This window comes from Manis pentadactyla, chromosome 4 (assembly GCF_030020395.1).
Source record: "Manis pentadactyla isolate mManPen7 chromosome 4, mManPen7.hap1, whole genome shotgun sequence".
NCBI classification, from domain to species: Eukaryota; Metazoa; Chordata; class Mammalia; order Pholidota; family Manidae; genus Manis; species Manis pentadactyla.
In genome coordinates, this window is record NC_080022.1 from 20,648,263 (window position 1) to 20,671,349 (window position 23,087).

Below are 23,087 nucleotides of genomic sequence, written 5' to 3' on the forward strand. Positions count from 1 at the left end.
GGTACACTTTTATGCTAACCGAAAATTCTTGCCTCCTCTCACCGTGCCCCGGCGAGGAACAACACAGCCACCCCAGCTTCTCCAATCAGAGCCCCGACGGTGTGACGTCACCCTACCCTAGCCCCGCCCACAACCAGCCTACCCAAACCCTTGCGCGTCTGGTCTCTAAGCTACAAGTCCCCAGATCCAGTTCTAGTCGCGCCTGCGCAGTATGAGGCGTGGCGTGGCGTGACAGACGAGTGCGCGCGGCGTGTGGGCGGGGCTAGTGCGCACGCAGCCTCAGCTTCTTTCCCCTGTGCCCCCGCCCTTTCTCTTCCCGGTTTTCCAGTCAGCTGGTGGGTCCAGCCTGGTGGCTGCTTCCGGGAGAAACGCGGTGCAGGGCGAGTCGGTCTTAGCTGCTTGTCATGTCCTACGGTCCCTTAGACATGTATCGGAACCCGGGGCCCTCTGTGCCGCAGCTGCGGGACTTCAACAGCATCATCCAGACATGCAGCGGCAACATTCAGCGGATCAGCCAAGCCAGTGAGCCGGGGACCCGGCTTGGGGGCGGGGACCGTCCCGGAGGCAGGCCTCGGGGACTGCCTGGACGCGGAGCCCGGTGGGGCTCCTGTCAAGGCCGTATCTGACTGAGGCCGCCTCGGGCTCTCCACTCCGGGGCCGGCGGGCTGCCATTCCAAGTCTGTCAGGCCCGGGCTCTCCGAGGGTCCCGAGCCCCAGGTGAAGCTCGAGTTTCTTCTCAGGAGTTCCGCCCTCCTTGTGTGGGGGCCAGAACTGGCGTCCTGACAGCCCCAGGGTGGGAGAGGGTGTGTGTCCTGTGGAGAGCAGTGAGGGAGCTGACTTGGCGCAGTGGTCAGCCGAGTTTTTCCTGTCATCTGCCTTCCCTCCACCCACCTCGTTTCCTCTTTGGCCAGTTTTGATGGCGAGTTGTTTACTGATTCAAACTTTAGGTTTACATTCTGCTCAGATTCTGGCTCTTTGGAAATCCGCAGCTTTCAGTTAAGGGAAAAAGAGAGTGCATGTGTTTGGATGACATAATGCACATTTCTTCCTGGAATGAATTTGGAAATTAGATACAATGACTTGTGTTTGAGGAGTGAGATAACCATTTAATAAAGAGAATTCACTGGAAATTTACATTATTTTTTTCTCTTTTCATATGTAAAAAAGATTAATATATATTTTTGGATTTCAAGCCATTGAAAGTTTTGTTTTCCTTCCCTATTTCAGCTACTCTTTGAACAGATATACACAGAGAAGCTTAGGGACTTGACCACAATCGCATAGCAAGTAAGACACGGTAGAGCTGGTGGTGGATTTTAGAATGTCATTGCTTGTCTTAAAACTACCTCCCTACCATTAGGATGTGAGCAACACTGTAACTAAATGAGTCAAATACAGGCTGTTTCTTGTGTCTGAAAGTCAGTTCAAAGCCTTATAAACAGGAGGTTAGCGGCAACTTAACTTGGAAAGAATGGTGATCATCATCCTTGTTTATTATTGTGTTTTTGTGATCTTAGTTGTACTCTGTTAATAGGTACCTAGTTGGTTCTGAATTACAATTATATTCTATATTTTAAAGAATGATCTATCACTTTGCTTTTAAGTTTAAATATATAATTTAGAATTTGAGCAGAGGGAAGGAAAGTTTCTGATGGGAAGGGTTTGAGACTGGGTGATTTGGAAATGGAAAGAAAGTGTGACTTGTTAAATCCAGAGATTAAAAAAAAAATTAATATGATCACAGCTTAGAAAGTGTAGTATTTTGTGTTCGTTCCAGTTTCCTTTTGTAATGGAGCTGTAATACGGGTTAGAGCAGAAAATTCTGGTTCAAGGCTGAAAGTTTCTTGTTGAACTAAATAGAATTTTAATAGTCTATCTCTGAAATATTCATTCTATATGTATTTGTTTGAGTATCAGGAATGTATTAAGTACAGGAACTGACATAGATTCTTTCAACAAGGAGCCTGTGAAGTACATAACTGAAATACAAAGTGAAAGGTATCAGTACTGTACAAGAGATATAATCACATTTTGTAGGTATTCAAGGGAGAGACACCATTTTCCCTTGGGAGGGATCAGGGAAGGCATATGGCATTTGAGCTAAATCTGGAAGTGTGGTAGGGATAATTTAAACTTCTGATGGTAAAGAAGTGAAGATTATGTGGTGGGGACTTGATAATGAGGGGAGTCTAGTAACCATAATGTTGCTCATGTAATTGTATATTAATGATACATAAATAAATAAATAAATAAATAAATAAATAAATAAAAAGAAGGGAAGAAGATTCCATGGGGGAATAAAATGATCAAGGTGTGGTAGTAGGAGAGCATGGGGTGTTTATTAAAAAGTTGAGTGAGGTCGTTTGGCTAGAGTGGTGGACTCCAAAAAATAGTGTAAGTTGGGGCCCACACTTAAAGGGCTTTAAGTGGTAAACTAAGGGACTTTGATTTAATTCTTTGGGAATGTGTAAATTGAATTGGAAGGGAGAGAATGGAATCAAAGACACCAATTAGGACTGTGAAAAGGAAGGAAAGGATAGGAGAGGTTTCTTTGGTGATAGAATTGATAATATTTAGCTGTTGATTGGGCATGAGACTCAAGGGACTCATTGGCGTCAACTATCTATAACATAAATAGCTAACGTTTGAGTACATACTGTGTGGCAGGCAATATGAAAAGTGTTTTACATGCAGTATCTTAATTTTATAACAACCCTGTGAAGTGATTACACATATTACCTATGGGTTATAAACAGGCAGAGAATGGTTAAGTGATTACCATGCTAACAAATGGCAATACTTGAATTTGAAACCAGATCTGTCTCTTATAACAGTTAGCCTTTTTATTATTTATTTGTTTTTTGGGTGAACTTGCACTTTATTATTATTTTTTATTATTATTATTTATTTATTTTATTAAGGTGTCATTGATATACACTCTTATGAAGGTTTCACATGAGAAACAATGTGGTTACTCCATTCACCCATATTATCAAGTCCCCCCCATACCCAGTTGCAGTCACTGCCCATCAGTGCAGTAAGATGTCACAGAGTCACTGCTTGTCTTCTTTCTGCTACACTGTCTTCCTCATGACCCCCCCACACCATGTGTACTAATCATAATACCCCTCAATCCCCTTCTCCCTCCCTCTCTACCTGCTCTCCCCCACCCCTCCCTTTTGGTAACCGCTAGTCCCTTCTTGGAGTTTGTTTCTGACGCTGTTTTGGTTCCTTCAGTTTTGCTTTGTTGTTATACTCCAAAAATGAGGGAAAACATCTGGTATTTGTCTTTCTCTGCCTGACTTATTTCACTGAGCATTATACCTTCTAGCTCCATCCATGTCATTGCAAATGGTAGGATTTGTTTGTTTCTTATGACCGAATAGTATTCCATTGTGTATATGTAACCACATCTTCTTTATCCATTCATCTACTGATGGACACTTAGGTTGCTTCCATATCTTGGTTATTGTAAATAGTGCTGCAGTAAACATAGGGGTGCATATGTCTTTTTGAATCTGAGAACTTGTATTCTGACAGCCTTTTTATAGTTTTTAACTAATATTACAGTTTTGTAGCAGTTAACATTTCAAGTTACAAGGGACTTTTTTTTTTTACTCTCCATAGAAAACTATGGGGAATACCTGAGGCTGTGGAACTTTCTCTTGTGGTGTACCTACTTTCCCTACTAGGTTGTTAGCTCCTTTGAACCATAGGACATGACTTATTTATCATATTTCTCATACTTATCTCAGTCCCAAACTCAGTGATTCATTCACTGTTCAACACATATTCTTTGAGCATCTACTGTGCTTTTTGGTTGGAGTGATGAGCAAGACAAAAATCCCTGCCCTGAGAGTATGTGTTTATGTATGTGTATGTGAATGTGTGTGTGTGTATATGTGCATATACATACATACGCATATATAAATAATAATGAGTACTAGTAAGTGCTGTGAAGAAAAATAAAGCAGGATAAGGGGATAGAGTGAGGAGAGAAAGAAGGTATGTGCTATTTGAGATCAGTTGGTCAAGGAAGGCCTCTGTGACAAGAATAGCTAACATTTCTTAAACACTATGTGGCAAGGTGACATTTGAGTAGACATCTGAATGAAGTGAGAGAGAGCCATGCGAGTAGCTGGGGGAAGGCTTTATAGGAAGAGGGAATAGTAAGAGCAAAGACCTTGGTGTGTTCAAAGAATAGCAAGGAGGCTGATTTGACTGGATTGCAGTTAGAGAAGGGGAGCATAGTAGGAAAGGAGGTCAGAGAGGTGGCCAGGGCTCATATCATATGGGGTCTTGATGCTTAATAAATTGTATTCAGTATATTTGAATGAATGAGGTTTTTCTACCATCTTGGAACTCATTTTCCTTATACTATGTGGACTCTAGGCAATGTGAGTTGGGATTCTTTCCTTGGGATTGTTTGGTGAGGAATTGGGAATTTGAAGTTGGCAGGGTGACATTACTTATACCCAGTTATCAGGCTAGTGCCTGTTCCCCCATACCTCTCTAAGACATGGCTGGCAAACCTCAGTATACATTCTGAATGTGAGCTCACAGACATATACACATGTTCATTAGTCCTGAAAGGATGTGCACCTGTTGAAAATTTGAGAGAATATTATTTTTTCTGAACTGTTCAGCCACGGACATAGGTTTGGAATTGCTGAGCATATCAGACTGAAATATGGCAGGCCACCACATGGGTTTTTATAGGTACAGCTAAGGTTCACTGCCTGGTACAGTAAGGGTTGTTATCAGTATGTGTGGGATACATAAGAAAATTACTTGACTCTGCCTATTGTGGAACAAAGGGTCTAGACTAGTATTGCTGAGTCAGATATAGGAAAAAAACCTAACAGCCTTCAAGTTATCTCTGAGGCCATTAAAGAACAGTATTTTTGTTCTTTAATGTTGCTAATTTATTGATAAGATTTTGTTTACTTAAAAAAAGGCAGCTGAACTTTTAAAACTGATTATCATGAAGTGCTGTGAGTTGTTCTTTCAAAGTTATTTTCATATTTGCCTTATGCTTTTTCTTCATTGCCACTCATCTTAAGTCTCATGATACCCACATCTGTATTCCAGCAGCATACTCTGAGTGCCTCTGTTCTCATTCTTGTTCATCCTGGTGATACTGCCAGCAGTATGTCTAAAATCCTGTTTTCATTATACCATTCCCCTGCTCAAGAGCCTACAGTGGTTCTCTGTTGTCCGCTGCAACAGATCTTAACATTCCACCTTGCTTTCACTCTGTCATCGTTATAACCCAAATTAGCTGTATTTTCTACTTCTCTTCACCCTTTGCTACAAGCAGGCCATTTTCTTAACATCCCTAACCACTGGTTTTTGCTCCAAGGTTTTGCCTGTTCTGTTCCTCCTTTAATATCTTCCCATACCTCACTAGCTATCTAATTATACAAATCCTTTGAGTTGTGCTTAAACCCTGCTTGTTGTAGCTAAGACTTCCTTTGCTCTAGAGAGTGACGTCAGAAAGAGCCTGGGCTTTAGAGTCAGATCTGTGACTGAGGCCCTGCTTTTCTGTGTCCTGTTAACCTTGGCAGGTTATTTCCCTCTTGTCTATTACCCCACCTGTAAAACGAATGGTATTGTTAAAAGGCATGGGTGTTCAAGAGTGCCTAGGATAGTGCCTGGCACATAGTAGACATTCAGTAAATAGTGATGTTATTCGTTGAGTCCCCTTCCCCACTATAGTTTAGTAGTTAAGTGAGCAGGCTCAGGAGTCAGAATGCCTGGGGTTGAATCCTAGATCTCCTTCTTCCTACCTATGTAAACATATGACTTTACCTCTCTAATTCCCAATTTCCTCATCTATAAAACGGAGGGAATAATAACATCTAATTCATAGGGTTGTGAGAATTAAATGAGAATTTATGTAAAGTGCTGTGCCTGCAACATAGTGTTTAAGAAATGTTAGCTATCCTTTTTTTTCTTGAATTTGCAAGCAATTTCCTTTTACATTTTAGCAGTTAACTTATATTCTGTATTCTTTATTTAATTCATGCTTTTTGACCTTGTCATTCCAACTAGAGAGCTTACTATTAGTTTTGTGGAGATAGATCATACCTTGTACAGTTCTCTTTAGCTACAGTACCTGGCACAGCAATGGACATGTAGTTGTCATTCAATATGTATGTAATTGATTTTTATCATTGCTAAGTACATTTTGCTTGGTCTTGAGTTTGATAATAATAGCTATCTTTGATTGAGTTCAAGTGCCAGACACTGTTCCAAATTTAGCTTCACGTTGTCTCATTTAATCCTCACAGAAACCATTATGAGGGCTCTCTTGTTTTTCCCACTTTTTTAGGTGAGGAAACTGAGGCACAGAGGAGTGAAGACTTTTGCTCAAGATGGTGAAGCTAGGAAGTGGTGGAACCAGGAGTAATACATAGGCAGTCTTAATTCAGAGTCTGTGCTCTTAACCATTACATATTCTGTCACTGGAATGGTAGATGGAAGATTATGCCTTTGATATCTAGTACTCATGTTCAGTTTAGAGCTTTACTATTGTAATTTTGGTGGTTACTTTTAAAAAGGTCATTTTCATTGTAACTATTTGAAAACAATGAAAACCTAATTTTCAAAGTAAATCACTTAGAGGACTTCATGATCACCACATAGGCAAGCATAGTCTTACTTAGTGTAAATAATGTTTTCTCTTTGAATTTGCATTTGTTTGTTTTTTCTAGCATTCCAAATTGGAGCCTTAGAGTCTGTCAAATGAAGAACTTTTTTCCCTCCTGCGATACTAGTTGCTTTCAATATGACTAGACTTTGATTTGGATTAAGGTTCATTTGGAGCTGATAACCAGCTAAAAGCACATCAAGTGCGTTCAGTTTAGAGTAGACCCTAGTGTGGATATTAGCTGTAATGTACAATAAGTTGATTGCTTCATAGTTCTTTTACAAGTTTTAGCCAGGATGTGCTTTTAAAGATGAGAAGTCAGTGACAGGAGAAGTTGAGGCCTAGTTTTCAAAAAAGCAAATTTGCTTACACAAAACTAAAGACTTATCTTTACATTTGGCCTAGCCATTTGATTTCCAGGGTTCTGTAGCATTTCGTAAAGGATTATTTTCATCTAAGATGGTGTAATAAGTCAATTAAAGTAAGTCTTTTTTACTAGAATCCTTAGAAAAGGAGTTTTCTCATTAACTGAGTTGACCGGAAAACCTTTTTAGGTTCAATTTTGGTAAAAATCTTTCCATGAAGTACCACCTTTACTTTTTTTTTTTTTTTTTTTGTAGGTTCCAGAGTATAGGTTTTGCATTAATTTTGTTAAGTTTATTCCTAAGCATTTTGTTCTGTTTGATGGAATTGTTTTCTTAATTGTTTTCATTGCTAGTGTATAGAAATATGCTTGATTTTTGTATATTGATCTTCTGTCCTTCTACTTTTCTGAACTTGTATATTGATCAATAGTTTTTTTGTGTCTTGATTCCTTAGAATTTTCTATCTGCAATATGCCATCTGCAAATAGAGATGGTTTTACTTTTTTTTTTTTTTTTTACATGAAGAATATTATGTTTACTAGGCTCTCCCCTACACCAAGTCCCCCCCACAAACCCCATTACAGTCACTGTCCATCAGCATAGCAAAATGTTGTACAATCACTACTTGTCTTCTCTGTGTTGCACAGCCCTCCCCTTTCCCCCACCCCCCACATTATACATGCTAATCATAATACCCCCTTTCTTTTTCCACACCCTTATCCCTCCTTACCCTCCCATTCTCCCCAGTCTCATTCCCTTTGGTAACTGTTAGTCCCTTCTTGGCTTCTGTGATTCTGCTGCTGTTTTGTTCCTTCAGTTTTTCCTTTGTTCTTATACTCCACAGATGAGTGAAATCACTTGGTATTTGTCTTTCTCCGTTGGCTTATTTCACTGAGCATAATATCCTCTAGCTCCATCCATGTTATTGCAAATGGTAGGATTTGTTTTCTTCTTATGGCTGAATAATATTCCATTGTGTATATGTACCACATCTTCTTTATCCATCCATTTACTGATGGACACTTAGTTTGCTTCCATTTCTTGGCTATTGTAAATAATGCTGTGATAAACATAGGGGTGCATCTGTCTTTTTCAAACTGGAGTGCTGCATTCTTAGGGTAAATTCCTAGAAGTGGAATTCCTGGGTCAAATGGTAAGTCTATTTTGAGCATTTTGAGGAACCTCCATACTGATTTCCACAATGGTTGAACTAATTTACATTCCCACCAGCAGTGTAGGAGGGTTCCCCTTTCTCCACAACCTCGTCAACACTTGTTGTTGTTTGTCTTTTGGATGGTAGCCATCCTTACTGGTGTGAGGTGATGTCTCATTGTGGTTTTAATTTGCATTTCTCTGATAACTAGCGATGTGGAGTATCTTTTCATGTGTCTGTTGGCCATCTGAATTTCTGTTTTGGAGAACTGTCTGTTCAGTTCCTCTGCCCATTTTTTAATTGGAATATTTGCTTTTTGTTTGTTGAGGTGCGTGAGCTCTTTATATATTTTGGATGTCAAGCCTTTATCGGATCTGTCATTTACAAATATATTCTCCCATACTGTAGGGTACCTTTTTGTTCTATTGATGGTGTCTTTTGCTGTACAGAAGCTTTTCAGCTTGATATAGTCCCACTTGTTCATTTTTGCTTTTGTTTTCCTTGCCCAGGGAGATATGTTCATGAAGAAGTCGCTAATGTTTATGTCCAAGAGATTTTTGCCTATGTTTTTTTCTAAGAGTTTTGTGGTTTCATGACTTACATTCAGGTCTTTGATCCATTTAGAATTTACTTTTGTGTATGGGGTTAGACAATGGTCCAGTTTCATTCTCTTACATGTAGCTGTCCAGTTTTGCCAGCACCATCTGTTGAAGAGACTGTCATTTCCCCATTGTATGTCCATGGCTCCTTTATCAAATAATTAATTGACCATATATGTTTGGGTTAATGTCTGGAGTCTCTAATCTGTTCCACTGGTCTGTGGCTCTGTTCTTGTGCCAGTACCAAATTGTCTTGATTACTATGGCTTTGTAGTAGAGCTTGAAGTTGGAGAGTGAGATCCCCCCCACTTTATTCTTCTTTCTCAGGATTGCTTTGGCTATTCGGGGTCTTTGGTGTTTCCATATGAATTTTTGAACTATTTGTTCCAGTTCGTTGAAGAATGTTGCTGGTAGTTTCATAGAGATTGCATCAAATCTGTATATTGCTCTGGGCAGGATGGCCATTTTGACGATATTAATTCTTCCTAGCCACGAGCATGGGATGAGTTTCCATCTGTTAGTGTCCCCTTTATTTTCTCTTAAGAGTGACTTGTAGTTTTCAGGGTGTAGGTCTTTCACTTCTTTGGTTAGGTTTATTCCTAGGTATTTTATTCTTTTTGATGCAATTGTGAATGGAATTGTTTTCCTGATTTCTCTTTCTATTGGTTCATTGTTAGTGTATAGGAAAGCCACAGATTTCTGTGTGTTAATTTTGTATCCTGCAACATTGCTGAATTCCGATATCAGTTCTAGTAGTTTTGGAGTGGAGTCTTTAGGGTTTTTTATGTACAATATCATGTCATCTGCAAATAGTGACAGTTTAACTTCTTCTTTACCAATCTGGATTCCTTGTATTTCTTTGTTTTGTCTAATTGCCATGGCTAGGACCTCCAGTACTATGTTAAATAACAGTGGAGAGAGTGGGCATCCCTGTCTAGTTGCCGATCTCAGAGGAAAAGCTTTCAGCTTCTCGCTGTTCAGTATGATGTTGGCTGTGGGGTTATCATATATGGCCTTTATTATGTTGCGGTACTTGCCCTCTGTACCCATTTTGTTGAGAGTTTTTATCATGAATGGATGTTGAATTTTGTTGAATGCTTTTTCAGCATCTATGGAGATGATCATGTGGTTTTTGTCCTTTTTGTTTATGTGGTGGATGATGTTGATGGATTTTCGAATGATTTGTACCATCCTTGCATCCCTGGGATGAATCCCACTTGGTCATGGTATATGATCCTTTTGATATATTTTTGAATTCGTTTTGCTAATATTTTATTGAGTATTTTTGCATCTACATTCATCAGGGATATTGGTCTGTAATTTTCTTTTTTGGTGGGGCTTTGCCTAGTTTTGGTATTAGGGTGATGTTGGCTTCATAGAATGAGTTTGGGAGTATTCCCTCCTCTTCTATTTTTTGGAAAACTTTAAGGAGAATGGGTATTATGTCTTCTCTGTATGTCTGATAAAATTCCGAGGTAAATCCGTCCGGCCCGGTGGTTTTGTTCTTGGGTAGTTTTTTGATTACCGCTTCAATTTCTTTGCTCGTAATTGGTTTGTTTAACTTTTGTGTTTCTTTCTTGGTCAGTCTTGGAAGGTTGTATTTTTCTAGGAAGTTGTCCATTTCTTCTAGGTTTCCAGCTTGTTTGCATATAGGTTTTCACTGTAGTCTTTAATAATTCTTTGTATTTCTGTGGAGTCTGTCGTGATTTTTCCATTCTCGTTTCTGATTCTGTTGATGTCTATTGATTCTCTTTTTCTCTTAATGAGTTTGGCTAGAGGCTTATCTATTTTCTTTATTTTCTCAAAGAACCAGCTCTTGGTTTCCATTGATTTTTTCTATTGTTTTATTCTTCTCAATTTTGTTTATTTCTTCTCTGATCTTTATTATGTCCCTTCTTCTGCTGACTTTAGGCCTCATTTGTTCTTCTTTTTCCAGTTTCGATAATTGTGATGTTAGACTATTCATTTGGGATTGTTCTTCCTTCTTCAAGTGTGCCTGGATCGCTATATACTTTCCTCTTAAGACTGCTTTCGCTGCGTCCCACAGCAGTTGGGGCTTTGTGTTGTTGTTGTCATTTGTTTCCATATATTCCTTGATCTCTATTTTAATTTGTTCATTGATCCATTGATTATTTAGGAGCATGTTGTTAAGCCTTCTTATGTTTGTGAGCCTTTTTGTTTTCTTTGTAGAATTTATTTCTAGTTTTATACCTTTGTGGTCTGAAAAGTTGGTTGGTAGAATTTCAATATTTTGGAATTTACTGAGGCTCTTTTTGTGACCTAGTATGTGGTCTATTCTGGAGAATGTTCTATGTGCACTTGAGAAGAATGTGTATCCTGTTGCTTTTGGATGTAGTTTTATAGATGCCTATTAGGTCCATCTGTTCTAGTGTTGTTCAGTGCCTCTCTGTCCTTACTTATTTTCTGTCCGGTGGATCTATCTTTTGGGGTGAGTGGCGTGTTGAAATCTCCTATACCACCTTTACTTTTGATATTTGAAGTCAAAAGTGAAAATAAGTGGTCTGAGCCGCCGCCTCCTCCCGTGTCCCTCTCCCCGGCCTGCCGCGCAGCGCCGCCGCCTGAGAGCAAACAAAGTGCTGCGGGCGGGAGACTTGGCGGCGGCGGCGGCGCTCGCGGACCTTGCTCGGCCTTCCCGGTCACCCTCTCCGCGGTCTTCCCGAGTGTGTGCGTGCGTGTTTCCTTACAAAGGGCATTTTACGATTGATCTATTCGTAGTCCTACCCTTTTGCCCTTTGTGCTGTAACCTCGCTCCCGCTATTGCAGGTGCTGCTTCCTCCCCATGCCGGCCTCTCCGCGTGCGCTGGTCGCCGGTGTGTGCCTTCGGTCCCGGCTTCGCTCCTGCAGCGCCCCCTGCCCCTTCTCCCCCGCCGCCTGCCATGGCGACCGCGGCCCCCGTGCCCCGCGGGCGGGCAGCCGCGCCAGGGGTCCCGCCACGCCGCTGAGCCCTATGCGGCTGTCGGGGCTGCAGGAGAAGGAGGAGCTGCGCGAACTCAGTGACCAGCTGGCTGTGTACGTCGACAAGGTGCGCAGCCTGGAGACGGAGAACAGGGCGCTGCAGCTGCAAGTGACGGAGCGGGAGGAGGTGCGCGGCCGCGAGCCCACCGGCTTCAAGGCGCTGTACGAGACCGAGCTGGCCGTCGCGCGCCGCACGCTGGACGACACGGCCCGCGAGCGCGCCAAGCTGCAGATGGAGCTGAGCAAGTCCAAAGCCGAGCACGACCAGCTGCTCCTCAATTTCTCTAAGAAAGAATCTGATCTTACTGGAGCCCGGCTGAAGCTTCGGGAATATGAAGCAGGTCTGAATTCTAAAGACACAGCTCTAACCACCGCTCTTGGGGACAAAAAAATACTTAGAGGGAGATTTGAAGGATCTGAAGGATCAGATTGCCCAGTTGGAAGCCTCCTTAGCTGCTGCCAAAAACCAGTTAGCAGATGAAACTTTGCTTAAAGTGGACTTTGAGAACCGCTGTCAGAGCCTTGATGAGGACCTGGAGTTCCGTAAAAACATGTATGAGGAGGAGATAAATGAGATGAAAAGGAAGCATGAAACACGCTTGGTAGAGGTGGGTTCTGGGCGTCAGATCGAGTATGAGTACAAGCTGGCTCAAGCCCTTCGTGAGATTGGAGAGCAACACGATGCCCAAGTGAAGCTGTACAAGGAAGAGCTGGAACAGGCTTACCACGCCCAACTCGAGAATGCCAGGCTGTCATCGGAAATGAATACTTCCACTGTCAACAGTGCCAGGGAAGAACTGATGGAAAGCCGCATGAGAATTGAGAGCCTTTCATCTCAGTTTTCTAATCTACAGAAAGAGTCTAGAGCATCTTTGGAGAGGATTCAAGAGTTGGACGACTTGCTTGCCAAGGAAAGAGACCACTTTCGGCGCGTGCTGTCTGACAAAGAGAGGGAGATGGTGGAAATAAGGGACCAGATGCAGCAGCAGCTGAATGACCGTGAGCAGCTTCTCGATGTAAAGTTAGCCCTGGACATGGAAATCAGCGCTTACAGGAAACTTCTGGAGGGTGAAGAGGAGAGATTGAACCTCTCTCCAAGCCCTTCCTCCCGCGTGATGGTGTCGCGAGCGTCCTCAAGTCGCAGCGTTCGCACAACTAGAGGGAAACGAAGAGAGTCGATGTGGAGGAGTCAGAGGCCAGCAGCAGTGTTAGCATCTCTCATTCTGCTTCAGCCACTGGGAATGTCTGTATTGAAGAGGTAGACGTGGATGGGAAGTTTATCCACCTGAAGAACACTTCCGAGCAGGATCAGCCAATGGGAGGCTGGGAGATGGTTGGAAAAATTGGAGACACATCAGTCATTTATAAATATACCTCAAGATAAGTGCTGAAGGCGGGGCAGACAGCTACAGTCTGGGCTGCGAATGCTGGAGTCACAGCCAGTCCTCCCACTGACCTCATCTGGAAGAACCAGAATTCCTGGGGCACTGGTGAAGATGTGAAGGTCATACTGAAGAACTCCCAGGGAGAGGAGGTTGCTCAAAGAAGTACAGTCTTTAAAACAACCATACCGAAAGAGGAAGAGGAAGAAGCAGCCAAAGTGGCTGTTGAGGAAGAACTTCCACCAGCAGGGAGCCCCAAGAGCGTCCAATAAAAGCTGTGCAGTTTCGTAAAACTTCTCAAGTCAACTGTCTTCCTCAGAGTAAGGAAGGGTGGTGATCCTTACCTACATGCAGTACAGAGCCTTCTCCGAAGCACAGAGTATTTTTATGTTTTCTTTATGTGAATTTTTAAGCTGCGAATCTGATGGCCTTAATTTTCTTTTTTGACACTGAAAGTTTTTTAAAATAAACTCATACCCATACAGTTTGTTGCAAGATGTGAAATATTGACACTGAATTAATTGTGTGCTGTTTGGAAAGGATCCCTCAAGTTTTCTGATACTTTTTTGTATGTGTTTGTTTTTTAAGTTTATGAGAAGGTGAGGGGAAGGGACGGTAAATAAACCACTGTGTGTCTGGATATAATTTGAAGATTGCTCCATCTAGATAGCAGTCTGCTCTTGATTTTTCTCTGCTATATACAACGGTGCTGTGAGGGAGGGGAAAGCATTTTTCAATATATTGAACTTATGTACTGAAGTTTTTGTAATAAACAAGTCTACAAATTTTTTTTTTAATAGAGAAGAGAAGTTTCATAAGGGGGCAATATTAACCTAATCACCATGTCAGCGCTCTGGATGAAGGATTCCACAAAACTGTTTGTGGTCACTTCTAGATTCTTAGCTCATGAGGGGAAGTGGGGTGGGGGGAGAGTTACTCTTAAAATGTGTTAGTTGTGTTTTTTAAGATAGTGTAGCTTGCTTAAATTTCTTATGTGACATTAACAAAACGCTGTTTTAATATTTAAAAAAATAAGTGAAAATAAGTGTGTATGTAAAAGAAATATTCTATCTTTTTGTGCTTTAGTTTTTTTTTTTTTTTTTTTTTTTTTTTTAGATAATTATTTTTTATTGAAGGGTAGTTGACACACAGTATTACATTACATTTTTTTCAGGTGTACAACACAGTGATTCAACATTTATATACATGATAATTCTAAGTACCAGCTATCACCATACCAAGTTGTTACAATATTTTGACTATATTCCTTATGCTATACATTACATCCCGGTTGCTTATTTATTTTACAATTGGAAGTGTGTACTTTTTCTTGGTTGTTGTTGTTAGGGCATCTCTCATATTTATTGATCAAATGGTTGTTAACAACAATAAAATTCTGTATAGGGGAGTCAATGCTCAATGCAGAATCATTAATCCACCCCAAGCCTAATTTTCATCAGTCTCCAATCTTCTGAAGCATAACGAACAAGTTCTTACATGGAGAACAAATTCTTACATAGTGACTAAGTTACATGGTGAACAGTACAAGGGCAGTCATCACAGAAACTTTTAGTTTTGCTCATGCATTATGAACTATAAACAGTCAGTTCAAATATGAATACACATTTGATTTTTATACTTGATTTATATGTGGATACCACATTTCTCTCTTTATTATTTTTAATAAAATGCTGAAGTGGTAGGTAGATACAACATAAAGGTAGAAAACATAGTTTAGTGTTGTAAGAGAGCAAATGTAGATGATCAGGTGTGTGCCCGTAGACTATGTGTTAATCCAAGCTAGACAAGGGCAATAAAACATCCACATATGCAGAAGATTTCTCTCAGAACAGGGAGGGTGAGGTTCTAAGCCTCACCTCTGTTGATCCCCAATTTCTCACCTGATGACCACCCTGCAACTGTGCCTGTCTTAGGTTGTTCCTCCCTTGAGGAATCTTACCCGTCTCTGGCTAACCAGTCATCTTCCGGGGCCATACAGGGAAATGTTAAGTTGGTAAGTGAGAGAGAAGCCTTATTGTTTGAAATGGTTAGCTTTTTATTTCTTTGCATATTTATGCCCTGTGGCTTCTATGCCCAGCATTTGTCTTGAGGTATCTTTACCACTTGGAGGAGTTATGATACTCGGTAAATTTGATATGAGGCACGAATTCTATTTAAGAATTCGTTGTAATTAGGAAGGAAGAAGAAAAGCTATAGAAGTAGCAGGCGGGAGAAAACATGGGAAGATTGATTATTTCTTTGACATATCTTCTTGTAGAGTAACTTCAGCATGTATAGATTTTAAGCTACTACTTAAATTGCGCACACACATTAACATAATAGGAGTATAGTTACATAACCAAAGCATATCTGTAATTACCAGCCATCTCCAGTGAAACCAAGAAAACCAGTTAGGCACCCTAGGCATTTGTGAAAACTTATCAATGATATGATGGTTATTATCTAACTGAATTTGAATAGTTTGAGAAAAATCAGACAAATTAAAACAACCCATTCCTGGGCACTGTTCACATCCCATATGTTCTTTTAACAGTAAATAGTCTGTAGTTGTAAGATTTTGGAGCGCTACAATTTGCACTTCTCCTAATTCTTGGTTGAGTTCCAACAGTATAGATCCAGTCAAATTTGTTGTTTTACTGTATGCACAGGCCAGCTTAGATATCTCCTTCATTCCCATGGCAAGTCCAGGAGCTGGTGGGATGAGTGCATCTACAGCTGTAGCAGTGCGTGGATCTTTGTTGGGGTTTTTTGATGATCATCTTCTGGCATGAGTCTTCCCGAGAGTGCTGATGTTGGAAGTTCTCTTTCATATCGTTTCTTAGTTCATTTTCGGGGTAGCCAAATTAGGCTTTGATCCTCTGTATAAACACAAACAGACCCTTTGCCTACACTTTTATATGTCCTTTATATCATTGTGTAGAACTCATTAGAGGTCACCACATAGGAACTGCATTTTTTTTTTTTTAATCATTAATCTACACTTACATGACGAATACTTACGAATACTTTGTTTACTAGGCTCTCCCCTATACCAGGTCCCCCCTATATACTCCTTTACAGTCACTGTCCATCAGCATAGCAACCTGTTGTAGAATCACTACTTGTCTTCTCTGTGTTGTACAGCCCTCCCCTTTCTCCCACCCCGCTATGGATGCTAATCTTAATAAACCCCTACTTCTCCCCCCCTTATCCCTCCCTACCCACCCATCCTCCCCAGTCCCTTTCCCTTTGGTACCTGTTAGTCTATTCTTGAGTTCTGTGATTCTGCTGCTGTTTTGTTCCTTCAGTTTTTCCTTTGTTCTTATATTCCACAGATGAGTGAAATCATTTGGTATTTCTCTTTCTCTGCTTGGCTTGTTTCACTGAGCAAAATACCCTCCAGCTCCATCCATGTTGCTGCAAATGGTTGGATTTGCCCTTTTCTTATGGCTGAGTAGTATTCCATTGTGTATATGTACCACATCTTCTTTATCCATTCGTCTATTGATGGACATTTAGGTTGCTTCCAATTCTTGGCTATTGTAAATAGTGCTGAAATAAACATAGGGGTGCATCTGTCTTTCTCAAACTTGATTGCTGCGTTCTTAGGGTAAATTCCTAGGAGTGCAATTCCTGGGTCAAATGGTAAGTCTGTTTTGAGCATTTTGATGTACCTCCATACTGCTTTCCACAATGGTTGAACAAGTTTACATTCCCACCAGCAGTGTAGGAGGGTTCCCCTTTCTCCACAGCCTCGCCAACATTTGTTGTTGTTTGTCTTTTGGATGGCAGCCATCCTTACTGGTGTGAGGTGATACCTCATTGTAGTTTTAATTTGCATTTCTCTGATAATTAGCGATGTGGAGCATCTTTTCATGTGTCTGTTGGCCATCTGTATTTCTTTTTTGGAGAACCGTCTGTTCAGTTGTGCTTTAGTTTTTTAAGGGATACAGTTCTTAGGTGTAAAATAGATGGGTTATCAATTCACTATTTTGAATATATCCCTGATAGTGGTGGTTATGGAGGGCAGTAAAAAAAAAAATTCTTTTTAGGTTCCAATAAAGTAAGACACTACTGTCTTTATGATTTGAGTTTTGGGTTATCGACTACCTGAGTATTGGTGGAAACTTTTAGGAAACTATCTTAATATTCAAGAATTTAGAAAGAGTTGATGGAGACTTGTATTAATTCTGATGCTTAGCTGGCAAATGATCCTATACAGTCCCCTCCCCAGCACACCTCCCACCACAAATTCAGGTAATCTCAACAAACAAAAGTCAGAAAAATCTAATGAAAAAAGCTTTCAGCTGAGAATACAAAAAAGAAAAGCTGATTTTTCATTGAATTTTTTCCATACTCTATAAAATCCCCATTGCTCTCTAGGGTATTTAATAAGTTTTGATAGATGATTAATAACTTGATACCTTGACTTATGCCTAGAGTTTCTAAGAAGAGTGCTCTACTTCATGAAGGCAGTAAGATCTGTTTCCTTAAAAGTTTCTGTATGCTCTACCTTTATGTGTCATCATATATGCAACTATTTTTCTGAAGGAGTGTGTGTGTTTGTGTGGTTATGCAAGTACAAAAATGAATAGAATGTGATCCCCGCCTTCCAGAGGCATATGATCAGTCCAGTTTCATTTGTACACAGTGGGAGCTTCTCTAAGCCAAACTCTGGCTTGCAAAAACACTTGCAAAAAAACACTCTGTGGTTACATAGTATCATTCTGGGACTAGAGCTTCTTCACTATTTTTGAGTTTTAGCATTGAGCAGGGGTGGGAATACTTAGAAATCATTTAGTCCACACATAAGTTGTAAAGATTTTACAGAAAAGAAAAACACCCACACAAATATTAAGTACTGTGACAAATAGTAAGTACTCAGTATGTGTTAGTTAAATGTGAATATCATATACAGTTGGTGAAAAAGAGACCCAGCAACATCAAATGACTTGCCTGGTGCTGTACATCTAGTTAGTGGTCAGGTCTGGCTTAGAATTCAAGTCTCATTATTCCTAGCTCATGTTCATTCCTATCTTCTGCCTTAAAAGAAAGTATCATGATATAAAAGGGAGGCTAACTCAATCAGCAATTATTTATGTACCCATTGGGTGGCTGACACTCTGCTTGGACCCTGCTGAGTACACAGGAATATTCCCAAAGGTCGGAAGGAGTTACAGACTGAAGTAGGTTAGAGCAAGGACGTTAGCCTATCCGGAACAGAGAGCTATTAAGTTAGGTATCAGATAAGCAGGGTGGGGCTAAGGAACACTGGGAAATGGAGGCCTGCACTGTATCACACATTCTATTTCCTTTAAGTGGCAGCCTTCTGAGAGGACATAAAGTGACACAATGAATATAGCCACTGGAATTAGCCCTGGGTTCGAATTCTGATTATTATGATCCTCTGCATCAGTGGCTTCCCATTTCATTAGAATTTGAAGCCCCTATTCTAGTTTATAAGGACCTATACAGTGTGGCCCTCTATCTTGTTGGCCACTTCTCTTATCTCTTTGCTTATTCTACTTTAGCCACAGTGACGTCCTCACTGTTCCTCCATCACACAAGTGCTCTTGCCTTGGGGACTTTGTACTTTACTCTGCTAGAAACCTTCTCTTCCAGATCCTGGTATGGCTTGGCTCTTTCACTTCTTTCAGATTTCTGCTCTGTGTCACCTTATCAGAGTGGTCTTCTCTGACTACCCTATGTAAACTAATACCCTTCTTCATTCCAACTCTTAGCTGAATTTATTTTTCTTATAGCATTTATCACTGTGTGATACATACTTATCCTTAGAATGTAAACATCTTGAGAGCTGTAGTCTTATAGAGCTTACAACAATGTGGAGTGGGTATTCTGAATGAGTGAATGAGTTCTGTAATGCTCATGAGGCTCAATGTGACCATCTGTAATATTGTGATAATGCTTATTTAAAGGGTTCTTGGGATCAAATAAGATAATGCTTATCAAGTGTAAAGGCAAATCCTTCCTATTTTTCCTCTGCTTTCAATAATTCTGACATCAGAAGTGTGGGTTTCCTACACACCACCAAGCAATTGTCATGTTCTCTGGACACCAGTTAGGTATCCTACAATTTAACTCAATTTTGACGCTACCTGCTTGGAGCTACTTAAGGGTTCAGTCCCACAAGACTGCCCTCCGCCTCCCCTTCAGATGCCAGTTGATAGCAGTTGCAAGCCCAGGTTTTTACTTGTGCTTCTGATTGATGGGCCATGACCCCCTCCTTGGGTTTGGTTGATTTGCTAGAGCAGCAGGCCAAATTCAGGAAACATATGTTTATGAGATTACAGGGTTAATTTTAAAAGACAATTCAGAACAGACAGCCAGAAGAGATGCCTAGGGCAGGGTATGTAGGGGGCCCTGGGAGCTTCCATGCTCTCTAGGCGAGACACCCTCCCCGCATTGCCACATGTGGACCAACTCCGAAACTCATCAAATCTAGTTAATCTTAATTTGCAGTGCCCACTCCCACCATGGGCGCTCTCCCAGAGCTTGGTGGGTGGGGCTGAAAGTTCCAACCTAAACATTTGGCCTTTCTGGGGACTACTGGCCCCACCCATCCTAAGGCTGTCTACGGACCCCACCCTAAATCACCTCATTACCATAAACTGTGCTCAAAAGGGACTGTTCATGAATTTTGAACAGGGAACAGAGACCAAATATATTCTTCATTATGTCACATCAAGTATCTATTCCAGAGTCTGGCACATAGTAAATGCTCAATAAATGCTAATGTCTGCCCTCTTCCATAAATTATTTGTATGGCTAGCCAGTTGATAGCTTTAGTGGTATCCTTATTTCCTTTGACTTGGATAAGAAGGTAAATTATACATTAGGGATGAAAAATGGTTATTTATATCTTGTATAATGCAGTTTTAGCAGAATGCAATAATTATAGTGCTTACATCTTCCTATGGAGCCACTAAGCTAAAAGTAGCTCTCAATAAATATATTTTAGGGAAGTTTATCAAAAGACAAATTTTTAATCAAATCCTGTATTTCCATTATAAATTGGAGTTACAGTTTTGCTACAAAAAGTCTCTAAATAGGATAAAATCACAATTTGCAGTACTACAAACCTGTGTATTCTTTGGAAATTTTTGCTTTGTAACACCCGTGATTTTGGCCAGGGAGAAATAAAATAACTTGTATGTATTGCTAAGGACTAGGTTGTTCATTTCCTACTTATGAGTAGAGGCACCCTGGCTATCAATTAGATTTTGTTAATTTTGCTTAATCATTGTTCCTTACCAGTCTTAGAGGCTGTTAGCACCAGTGTTTTTGTAAGGTAACAAGTACTTTATAAACTTGTTTGCCTTTTTACTACTCTCGGTGACCAAACTAGGGCAAGATTATAATTGTGATCCCCCCAAATTTTGTTATTTGAAGGTGCACCCTATCACAAGGAACATTTTAAAAATTCAGAATTCTAATGAGTAAGAGTTCTTTCTCATTGGATATGGAAGCATTGTATGTATATGTCCTTATACTATATACAAAGGATATAATATACATTGGTTTCCTCATCTTCTTCCACCAACCCAGTCATTTAGCAGTCTGGTTTCACAAGTGAACTTTTGGCATTAATCTGAGAGGATAGCCTAGGCCCTTATGGAGGAGACTGTTGGCTGGAGGAGCCATATACCTAATGTGTTATTATCTCTTGAAGTTCTAGTGAAACTTGAAGATAACTGTTTCTTCTGGGCAAAGAGTACTCTATTATTGTGTTCTGTATTCCAACTACTTGTTACAGAAGACAGTGACAATGACATTGAAGACAATGAATGCTCTTAAAAAGCAAGCAAGCAAACAAAAAAAAAGAAATGCAACAAAATTCAAAATTCCAACCTCTACAAATGAATGAATGAATGAATGAATCTCCCTCATCCTCCCTGCCAACCTGAAAAAAATAGAAAGCAGGACACCAAAGAAACAAAGGGCTCTATTCCTGTTGCAGAAAACTGTGAGTGACAGGGCTGTTCAGATTCCCATGCAGGCTGGTGTTAAAGAGTGTTTCACTTTACTGATAGATAATAATTCCTCTGGACCTCTGCTTTCCTAGTCCAGAATTAGGGGCCTAAACATCCAGGATTCAAACATATCCATTGCTAGTTTTATCTAAGTATCTAGGAAAAGGCAGAGAAAATTATCTGAACAAAACTGTATTATTTGACATAGACAGCATACTTGAAAGAACATGGACATTGGAGTCCTGATATACCTGGGATTAAATTTTTTGCCCCGCTACTTACCATGTACCCTTATGTAATTAACTTCTTTAAGTATATTTCTTCATCAGAAAACAAGATCCCTGATTCGAAAAGACATATGCACCCCTGTGTTTATTGCTGCACTATTTACTATAGCCAAGATAAGGAAGCAACCTAAGTGTCTATGAATAGATGAGTGGATAAAGATGTGGTACATATACACAATGGAATATTATTCAGTCATAGAAAGAAAAGAAATCCTACTATTTGCAACAACATGGATGTAGCTAGAGGGTATTATGCTCAGTGAAATAATCCAGGTGGAGAAAGACAAATACCAAATGACTTCACTCATTTGTGAAGTATAATAACAACAAAGAAAAACTGAAGGAGCAAAATAGCAGCAGACTCACAGACTCTGAGAAGGGACTAGTGGTTACCAAAGGGGAAGGGTTGGGGAGAGTGGAGAGGGAGGGATAAGGGGATTAAGGGGCACTATAATTCATAATCACAATATAGGTAGGTCACGGGGAAGGCAGTACAGTACAGAGAAGACAATGACTCTGTAACATCTTACTACACTGATAGATAGTGCCTGCAATAGACGGGGTGAGGACTTGATTATGGCTGAATGTTGAAACCACTGTGTTGTTTAAGTGAAACCATCATAAAATTGTATATCAATGATACTTTAATAAAAAAAATATATGTATTTCTTCATGTACAAAATGAAGATGTATCTACTTCGGACTATTGCTATGAAAACTAGTAAGATAATGTATGCAAAGCTCCTAATAACAGTCCCTGGCACATAGAGGTGCTCGATTGGTGGTAACTTATTATTAATAATAAATATTCATTGTCTTCCCAAAGATGTTTGCTATAGAAAATTATTGTGTATTTGTGACTTTACATTTTTATTATTGTGAATTGAAATTTGGTATCAAGTCCCTTCCAAAAGTGATGAAATTTTTGACCAGTGTCATGGGAAATCTGGAAAATTTGGAAGTTTTTTGGGAGTGACAAACAAAACTACCACTCTATACTTAGTGTCATAGTTACTCTGTAGGAGAAAGGAGAACCTCATAATTAGTTTTAGAAGGGAATGTATATGCCAAGGTTTTGATCATAGCATGCATGCTTTCTATTAGTTGTGTGTACTTATTCAGGATGTGGGAGAGATGTGTGATTTGAGAAGTAGGGTGTTCATGATAAATATATTTTTATTTTAAATAACTCTTTTCCCCCCTCTCCCCAGCTGCTCAGATAAAGAATTTGATGAGCCAACTAGGAACTAAGCAGGACTCAAGCAAGCTGCAGGAAAATCTGTGAGTAGCTTCCTAACGAGGGTGGGTTTTGTGAAGGCCCTTTGAGGGCACACTTAATGCCCTTGCTGTGTGGCAGCTTTAGGTTTGAGGCCTGTGAAGTCAGAATGAGAGGTAATGGGACTGAGGTAATAGATTTAGAAGAGGGACAGCAAAATATATTATGGGTTGTGATCGCCACTGCCTCTCAAAGTCCTTGAAGTCTGGACTTCCCTTGGGCTGTTTAGCAGAACAATTGAGGGAAGTAGAGTAGGGAACACCCTTCCACTCTTAAACGGTAGTCTGTCTAAGTGAAGCCTTCTTGTTGGCAGAGGACTCCTGGTGGTCTGCAGGGCTCAGCTAGTCTAGGTGGATTTCCAAGTGTATGCAATATTAGAAAAATGTATTCAGAATGACCCAAGGGG

General features: G+C 40.3%; 2 protein-coding genes across 2 annotated transcripts in view; both read left to right on the forward strand.

Moving 5' to 3' along the window:
* Positions 1-278: 278 nt before the first annotated feature.
* Positions 279-23,087, forward strand: part of STX12 (syntaxin 12) — a 46,021-nt gene continuing 23,212 nt past the window's right edge. The window contains exons 1-2 of the mRNA XM_036914947.2: positions 279-522; positions 22,617-22,686. Of these exons, the coding sequence (XP_036770842.1) occupies positions 405-522; positions 22,617-22,686 (188 nt within the window). The 5' untranslated portion in view covers positions 279-404. The remainder of the gene's footprint in view (positions 523-22,616; positions 22,687-23,087) is intronic.
* Positions 11,333-13,915, forward strand: LOC118927116 (lamin-B1-like). Its single transcript, XM_036914946.2, is given in 5 exon segments — positions 11,333-11,685; positions 11,688-12,130; positions 12,132-12,909; positions 12,912-13,362; positions 13,364-13,915. Coding segments are annotated over 5 exon segments (1,746 nt in total). The 5' UTR covers positions 11,333-11,666; the 3' UTR covers positions 13,419-13,915.